At 34.9% G+C, this 9614-nt stretch overlaps 2 protein-coding genes across 4 annotated transcripts in view; both read right to left on the bottom strand.

Moving 5' to 3' along the window:
• Positions 1 to 1870, bottom strand: part of LOC100175413 (UNC93-like protein) — an 11137-nt gene extending 9267 nt beyond the window's left edge. For all 3 annotated transcript variants that reach the window (XR_003397330.1, XR_003397329.1, XM_002125680.3), the window contains exons 1-2: positions 1751 to 1870; positions 1250 to 1444 (exon numbers count right to left, since the gene is read on the bottom strand). Coding sequence is in view for 1 of the 3 variants with exons in the window: in XM_002125680.3 (XP_002125716.1) it covers positions 1250 to 1444; positions 1751 to 1820 (265 nt within the window). In the remaining 2 variants the exon portion in view is untranslated. The remainder of the gene's footprint in view (positions 1 to 1249; positions 1445 to 1750) is intronic.
• Positions 1871 to 5261: 3391 nt separating this feature from the next.
• Positions 5262 to 9614, bottom strand: part of LOC100186416 (protein unc-93 homolog A-like) — an 11405-nt gene continuing 7052 nt past the window's right edge. The window contains exons 7-8 of the mRNA XM_026839846.1: positions 6202 to 6436; positions 5262 to 6137 (exon numbers count right to left, since the gene is read on the bottom strand). Of these exons, the coding sequence (XP_026695647.1) occupies positions 5884 to 6137; positions 6202 to 6436 (489 nt within the window). The 3' untranslated portion in view covers positions 5262 to 5883. The remainder of the gene's footprint in view (positions 6138 to 6201; positions 6437 to 9614) is intronic.

Raw genomic sequence — 9614 nt, 5'->3', positions numbered from 1 at the left:
TAGATTAATACACACAAAATCATATTTTATGTAAAATTTGTTTCATAATACCGAAAAAACTTGTAGAAACAGCTGACATAGCTATTTTTACGCAAAACCACATTTTTAACCGGTAACTTAGACGGGGAAGCCCCAGAGCAACATAGAGATCAGATAAAATCGCTTTTATTGGACAGAATGACGTTAAAACCTTGATTTTTGGACAGAATATGAACCATCTTCTTAAAAAAGGCTTTAGGGTTTTCAAATCAAGTTTGGTAAAAACTTTTAAATGCTATGATGCCTTTTTCAAACGTTATATTGGTAGATAATTCCTTCCTCTTTCAAATAAAACCAACTGTAAGAACTTTTACCAACTATAAAAAAAATGATGAACATTTTTGTGAACACCTGTTTCAAAATGCATATTTGCATTACTCGTCCCTAAGGAGTTAAAAACTATAGGGCAAAAAAAAGAATCTTCAAACTAGATTTTCAAAGCGTACGGTATTCTTTGTGATATTTACGTGTATAGTAGGGTGAAGAAAGATGGGACAGCATTAGCACATTGTATCCAAGTATCCTGATCGTGTTTTTGATATTTAACAACAGTCTATATGGGAGGTTTAAGGATACGGTTTCATACTTTTTGAACGTTCTTTCTAATATCAAATTTGACGAGAATAGAATGAAAAGGTGCCACAACTTTTCTCACCCTACTACATTACTATTTACAGATTCACTTATTATTCAAATTAACAAATTTTACCATATCCCGTCTTACCATACGTGTTTTTGAATTTGTAAAAATACACCTGTTGTGCCTACTGCTATAAATAACTTCTCGTCTGTTTTAATATACGTTTTTAAATTGTTGTCAATTATTACAGGAATGATAGTACTAATTCATCGTATGAGCCAAAACCGTCATATATATTTTTTTAATTTGGAAATATTGTCCCATCTTTCCCCACTTTAATATATATGAAAACAAAATTAATTAAATGACTCGCGTACGTGGCACACTTCCAAACTTCAAATACAATCAATCTCCCTAAATGCGAAAAAAGGTAAGTGTCGTGAAAATCCTGACCAAATTATACATTTACAATAACCATGAGGTTTGCATATAAAGAAACCTGCCGATTTTTTTGCCGGACCCACACGGCCCACACGGCCTAAACCTATGCGCTATACGCGGGTAAAACTTGAAACTAAAAATTTAAACGAGCGCGGTGCTGGCACTAATGCAAAAGAATCATAATTCTACCTGGGTGAAAGTTCATCAGACTGTAGGGAACAAAACATGCTTCACCAATTATAAGCGACCACTTGGCGCCGATGATTCTTAGCAGCACAGGGGCAATGAACGCAGCTACAGCAGCGGCAGATAAATACATAATGCTTGCACCCAAGGTACCCAGGTTGTGTTCGATGTTTATACTGCTCTGCAAGTTAAGTATTCCTGAAATTTTAACATTGGAACATTTAAAGTTATACAGCATATAATGTAGTTAACGGTACATTTAAATTTGAAGAGCATGTAATAAAGTAATGTATTTATTTATTCTGGTGTGGCCGACAATGGTAGCTGCTGCTGTAACACGCTTGTTCTCTTACGTTATACACACACCTAATACCCGCTTACAAGTTACCATTTATGTGACTTTAGAAGCACCAACCATCAAATCCGTAAACGTAGAGACAGTTTCTATTCACTTTATCACTCCAGACAAAATATAAGGACATGTTATTTGTACGAAGAACAAACCTGCATAGGCCGATACATTCAAAAGAACCCCAAACGATAAGACGTAGAAAGCTTTATTTCCGGAAGGCATTTTATTTCAGTTTGACCTAACCGCTCATATGTTATAAACACGTATTATATTACTGTGAGACACAGAGCTAAGAGGGGTAACGTTATGAACGAAATATCCCGTACTTCCTAATTGTGTTTTAACAATAGAGCTGTAATATTTTTCGAGAATCTGAACCTGATCTGGGCCCATATACATTTGAACGATTCTCATGTAATGAATCACAGTATAAGTATATATGGTGCTACGAAAACCTAACAGACAAAAATTCAATTCCAGTCAAACGTTGAAAACTTTCGCACTTTAGCCAACTGTTAATGCTGACATAATGTTTTAACACTAAGTTAAAACCAATATAATAGTAAGTTCACAAAGTTACCGGTGGTGAGAGTTATAGGATACAAGTCACTAGTCACCCACGTAATATGTCGGATGATATATACGATTACATCCTATTTCCTGCTTCAATGAACATATTTAAAATCCATATTAATACAACCAATATAGCCGACCCATGATAGATGTGTATGTCATTAAGCCTTTGCGGTTGAAAATTACAAAATAAAAAACAGCGTGTTTCCGGTCTATAGCCTACACATTCAAAACAAAAAAAATCGTTCTAAACAAAATATCATTAGTGACTTTACCTTCGGGTTTACCAAGAGTACATACGTGGAATCGTAGGCTGCCACGTTCCGTCTGATGTTCGCTATTTGAGCAGCAATTGCGTATACACCGATAGTGGTGGCATTGACGAGTCTTATTTATACCTCCAGGTTACAGGGAGGCGCACGAACCACTTTGCCACGGCGCCGGAAACTAACTCGAACTGTGGGCTGTGACAATTAATTTCAGAAGATGAATGTAACGTATAATTATTTTCATGATCAATATTAAATTGGCACGTCGTACTGTGCTTTAGTTATAAGACAGTGGTGAATAGGTGAACGATGAGACACTTAAACACATACTGCCCAATATTTTCCAAATCAAAATTTATTGACGGTTTTTCGGAAACACCACGAATTAATAAATCACACTTTATTAATTAACAACAATAACAACAAAAAATTATAACTACTTTTATGAGACAAAATAAAACTGTACGAAATATATTCAAGTTTTTTGAGCACGTTATGTGGTCATATAGATCGTTTTTCGTCAAACAGTTGTTCTTGTTGTTGTTTTTTGGACGATTTTTTCCGCATTTATCTTAATTCCTAATTCTAGCATTTTTCTTTAATCTCTTGATTAAAATCAAATCATATTTATAATTTTTGTACTACATTTTTAGATTTAAAACCGCATGATTAGCGATTAATTATCGATTACTTTACTGTTTGATCAAACGCGCTAAATTCAAAATATACCGCTTAAACTTTAATTAAAATGATTGCAATCTATTAAATAGTTTGAACTAAGCACAGTTTTATAAACCATACTGCATACGATCGCTTAATTAGCGAGTAATTAACGATTACTTTTCTGTTTGTTTAAAATTAAGCGCTTTTTCTAAAACGTTCTTTTAACATTAATTAATAAAATGTATTCGATACATTAATTTTAACCAAGTTTAGTCTTATAAACCATAGTGTATAAAATCGTCCAATCAAATGAGAGATGATTAATGATTATAACGCTTGCGAGTCAAGTGAAACTGCCATACATCGGGAACCCAGTAATTGGTAAGTTTTGGCTTTGTTTGCGTTAGTGTGCAATTATAAATAAAAGTGTATACAATAATAACCTCCTATATCTCTTATTATTAAAAGAAAATAAATCCAAGATATTTGTTACACCGGGCGAGGATCGAATTCGGTACATTAGGCTGTTATCTGTTCCCGGCGGGCGACGTAACCGGTTGAGCTATAACTCCCTCTGATACGACATGTCGAAACTGCAGCTCTAAGGTCTAGAAATGTGGGACATTGGAGATTTGGAATGCACGACTGCACGTGTATTGTAAGCTTACACTAGTTAACGTTGTCGTCGCCTAAAAAGGTTTGTTTTCATGAATTTTGACAAACCGTAATCACGCAGTAATTAGGCAATGTTAGAAGTTAATATTAATCATATGATGTTGAATTAAAAATAATGTTTTCAATTACGATTAATGATAATACGGTATAAGAGTAATGCATTTAATGCGTCCCACTTAAATGCTAATAGTTTGATTCAGTCGTGAATCGTTGTGTGGATTTCTTATCTCACCAACACGTGCCGTCGTTCCCCGCCAAACTCCCAGACAGTGTTTCCGCTATGTCTCTGTGAGGAAAGTAATCGTTAATTAATCGCTGATATGATTTCAATCGAGAGAATAAAGAAAATGCTAGAATTAATAATTGAGATAAGTGCGGAAAAAAGTCCCGAAAACAACCACAACAACAACAAGAACAACTGTTCGACGAAAAAGAATCTATATGACCACTAACGTGCTCAACAAGAACAACTGTTCGACGAAAAATGATCTATATGACCACTCCCGTGCTCAATAATCAGGAAAATATTGCTACAGAATTATTAGACTTATTCGATTTTTTGGAAAGGGGGGTTTCACGTCTTGCTGATAATTTGGCCAACTCGTTAGTGACAGCTGGGTTGGGGCAACTGCCGTTCAGTGCCTTGACAAGGACAAATACGCCCACAATTGTATAGCAGCGAAGAGCCTTGAACCCATTACCTCTGAGTTAGAGGCATGCGCGCTAACCAACTGTGCTATATATACCGCGAGATAAACGTCGCGATTAAACTTCCTGGCTGCTAAAAATATGAAGTTTTAAATTCAGGTTAAATAACCGAATATTGTTACCAGGGTAAAAGTTTGCCAATGTAAATGCAGTATAGCCAATTTCGCCGAACATGATGAGTGACCCAAAGTTGCACATAATCGAAAGAGTGACAGTCAACCACAGCCATATATTATGCTCAGACTTGTTGTTTCAGGATTGTTGAAAAAGTGAATACTGCCCTGCAGTATTCACTTTTACTTTACTAATGAATGCAGATATTGCGAACGTCATACCAGATATTAGGACACAGAGCTATTAACTTGCTTGTTTCCGATTATCCTCCACGTTCCTTTTAAACAAACACTTCGTTCTATTGCAACTTTATATTCATGTTTACAAAGTATATTACATATGAGCTACCAGCAATAAACAAGTGCCGGGAACTTATAAATTTTTGGAGTCGTTCAGCTAAGCTATGGTAACAATTTCCTGAGGCAAGCGCCATCCGTTGCAACAAACCGCTGTTTTTACGAAATATATTCCAGCATGTGGTTAGAACAAACTCTATACATTACTTATAAAGCTAAACTGTTGTCCTGCTTGCTTTCGAAATAAAGTATTGTTTTGTATATAAGCATTAACTACAAACAAAAGCAAAACAGATCCTTTCTTGGGAGCTACAAACTAACGAACTAGATCACTTTACAGCTGATCTCTAAAATGCGACTGGATCGAACTTTGTATATTTGTTTATTCGTACAAATACCACTATGAGAAATAAAACATCAAAATGCATTCGAAAGTCGACATCCTGTTTACGAAGAACAAATAAAAGTGCATTTTTACGTCTACTAGGTATTGAATATAGTATAATAAGGTGGGGTAAAATAGGACATGATTTCGTTCCCTTTCCTCGTCCCATTTGGTAATTAACAAAAAATATTTACATAAAGACATAACCCTAGCCTCGCGACTCTGAAATGGCGCTGTTATTTTCAAAATACGAACAGGAAATATATGATTTATGTACAAACAAGTGTCCATCTTACCCCACAGTACTATATTTCCAGTTTTGTATATATATAGTTAGTCGTCTCAAGAACACATTTGAAAACACAAAGTTAATTTACACCGGGAACATAGGTGTACAATTATAGCATACATAACCAGTTCAGCTATAATTAAGTCGTGTGGTAAACCCAGTTTAAATAAAGAAGTGTCACCAGTGTGACATTTTCTCATAAGCCAACGACTAAGAAACATAAACGATAAATTGGCAACCGACATAGCAGATGTTTACATAAAAAACAAAAATGTGCAAATGCTTTTATTACGATGGTTGAAATGCAAAAATTCTACCTGGATCTTGTGTCATTTTCGCCGTTTAATAGCTCAGTTTCTTCTGTAATCTTTGCATTTCTTCGCTGTCTTTCTACGATTGTGTATCCAATGCAAGCCAATACGAGGTTTCCAATCAGCAAATAAATTCGAATACTTAAACAGATTCTACCGCTTAGTATGAAACCTATAGTCATTGCAGATATTTGCCATAAAGTGATTGTCCCGAATGCAAGCTCGGTACCCACAGGAAAGTTAAGCGCCACAGTCACTGAAAGAATATCACACCGGTGTATAATATAATGCGACATATATATGTAAACAAGAATACATACGTGATATCGTGGGCTGCCAAGTTCCGTCTGATGTTCCCAACATAGCGGCTATTGCGTACACCCAATACTTTGAGCTTGATGTGGGTTGAAATGTCAACTGAACAAGATAACTTGAAAGATCAAATACGCCAATAACGCAGATAACAGTTGCCAACCCGAAGTTCTGCGATGCCTTTGTTGATATAAACGACATTGTAGCATTGAAAACACCGTATACTGCCATTACCAACCCAACCTGCGACAAAACACGTGAGGTTATATCATAGTATACTGAAGTGAGTATACTATGGTTATATAGTACAATGGGGGAAGACAGGACACTTACGCACATATTGCCAAATTTTTCCAAAATCAAAATAGATGACGGTTTTTGGGTAATACCACAAATTAGTACTATTATTCGTTTTTTTAATTAACACCAATTTAATAAAATATAATAAAACACACAGGGAGTTAATTAGCGATCCGCACAACAGATGAAATTTTACAAATTTGAAAACACACAGGATAAGATGGGACAGTTTAAAATCATTGTTAATTTTGATTATTAAGCGTATTTATAAATAGGAATATACGTAAATAACACGAAATAATACTGTACGCTTTGACAATTGAGTCTAAACATTCTTTTTCTTGTCTTACTGCTACAGTTTTTAACATGTTACCTATACATTATATTATTGCATAACAATTGGTATTGTTTGAACAACAATGGACAATGTTCGAATATAAACGAATAAATATTGTATCCAACAAGTGTATATGACAGTTTAAAATCATTGTTAATTATGATTATTAAGTGTATTTATAAATAGGTATATACGTAAATAACATGAAATAATACTGTGCGCTTTGAAAATTAGGTCTAAACATTCCTTTTCTTGCCCTACTGCTATAGTTTTTACACGTTACCTATGAATTATATTATTGCATAACAATTGGTATTGTTTGAACGACAATGGGTAATGTTCGAACCTCAATGGATAAATATTGTATCCTACAAATGCATATGAACTTGTAATAACAGAAAGTTGATTATAACTATTGATAAAGTTTTTATTTTTGCTACTGGGTATTACTACTCTGTTTTTGGCACAAGCCACTTCTCATAAATTATCACCAAGTGCAAATGACCAAATTTCGAATATATTTTCAAAATATTATCTTTTTATTATGTCAGATGTCAGTATCTTATATAATAACCCCTGGTGTATAAATTACTAAATTGAAAGCAAATCTTTTAAAGTTTGGCAATGAAAACATACAAAACTACAATGTGGGGGAAGATGGGACTCTAAATTGAAATATATTTACATTAGCAGTAATCTGCAACTTGGAGTTAAAATTTGTTGTTTTTATCTCAAATTAAAGTCATATTGACCTTTCTTTATGCTTATATCTCAGTGTGTTTTTTTACAAAACTAAAACTAGTTTATGAGACAAAATCAAACTGTACGAAATAGTCAAGGTTGTTTTTTGAAGCTATGAAACTAGTTTAATCTTTCGCACACGCAAACTAAAAAAATTAATCGGCTTTACAATGATTTAGCGAGCATTAAAAAATAACACCTTACTATTTCGCATTTTTTAACTTTTTCAAAGTATAATGTTTCCATTTTACACTTTTTTTAATATTCAAAAACAGTATTGAACTTTGACGGGCGTTTTATAAAGTCGTGATATTACTGCCGAATAATTCTGTAACTTTTTTTTCCTGGTTATCTTTAAATGGGGGTCTGTTAAAAGAAAATTAAAAAAGGTCTTGTCTGACAAAGTGTCCCGTCTTCCCCCACCCTACTATAACTATAGTTCGCCCTGTTATAACTGAATGCAACTTGTTTTATATCTTTGCGTGACGGGCTTAAAACGTTATAAAAGAGGGTTCCGTAATTATTTTTGACTTATGTGGGACCTAATCCTTACGTACCTTCGCACAGCTCATGCCGCGACAGACTAGACCAGTGCTCTTCAACCGGTGTGCACGGTGCACCCTAGGGTGCACCAAAATATGCCAGGGGTGCACCAGTGCAAAAGGGTATACAAGGGTGCATCACAAACTTCAAAAATTTTCAGCAATAATATTCAGTTTTGAACATTTTTAAGAAATTTAGCCACTTTCCTACAATTTGTTTTATATGAATTCTATATCTTGCATCACTGGGAATTGCGAAACTAGTCTTTTCTTTAACTGCAAACCACATATTCCTAATGATCTTGATTAGCTGTGCTTTTCGACTAAACAGGAACTTATTCTCGTACGCATTTCTCCTTGATGACGTCATTAGCTTTACGTTAAAGCAATCAGGGGTGCATGAGTTCGTCACAACAACTTTAGGGGTTCACCAACCCCAAAAAGGTTGAAGAGCACTGGACTAGACTGTTAAATATGCTTGACAATTAAGACAATTAGGTTGAATTAAACGCAGCAAGCAATACAACATCAATTCAGATTCAAAACAACTGCCTTACACACAGCTTGCAGTACGCCACTACAATCATCACACTTAGAAATGCCCAAACCATAACCCGTGCTGGACAAATACAAACCTGCCCGAAAAAAAGAAGCGACAGAAGCAATAAGCGCTCTAGGGGGGTTACGGTGAAACACCATTTAATACGATTTCCTATAAAACTTAAAAAGGCATCCCAACAAAAAATTCTAATAAAATGGTGCCAAAACCGCTAAACAACCACTTTGTAGTCCCCAAACTAGTGAAGAAATTTAAATAACCGGATTTGGTGTAACGAAAGCTCTATACTTCTTAGTGAATATATAAAAAAGTAATATATAGACTTATATGTTTTAATTTTTCGAGTTAACATAGTTAGTCTTAATATATATATTATCTGGTATGTATGTATTTTCGCATTAAGTTTTTTTCCTGCAGTTTAATTGAGGTTTTGACACGCATTTTTTAGAAGCTGTTTCATTATTTTAAATCCATAGTGCTATCCTGTAGCGCTCATTCCTGTGTGCGTGCGTGTGTGTGCGAAACGCCTCTTTTTATTTGCCTTCTTCTTCCGTTCTCTTTCGTGTTTCGCGTGCGTTCAAAACTGAATCATTACAATATATACAACGAGCAATAAGCATCGTCGCTACATTTTGGTAACCTCGACGCAAGATACGTTTTATCTTGCTGGTTAAAAATGACAGAAAGCGCAGTGACTTTGAAACTTCCTACCTTATGGACAGGACAAGCAAGAGTCTGGTTTCAACAAACAGAAGCTCAATTTGCCTTGAGAAAAATAACTTGCGATGAAACTAAATACTTCTACGTCGTCTCGTCGATTGATCAAAAAACTGCAAGCAGGTTGGTCGATCTGTTAGAAGAACCACCAAGGGACAATAAATATGGGAAGATTAACAGCGACTCTGGATGTGTTAGTCTCTCTGAATTGACGAGCGGNAAGTA

Source organism: Ciona intestinalis, unplaced genomic scaffold (assembly GCF_000224145.3).
Source record: "Ciona intestinalis unplaced genomic scaffold, KH HT001060.1, whole genome shotgun sequence".
In the NCBI taxonomy this organism is placed as follows: Eukaryota; Metazoa; Chordata; class Ascidiacea; order Phlebobranchia; family Cionidae; genus Ciona; species Ciona intestinalis.
The sequence above is the reverse complement of the archived record's forward strand: the minus strand, read 5'-3'. Positions and strand labels throughout refer to the sequence as shown.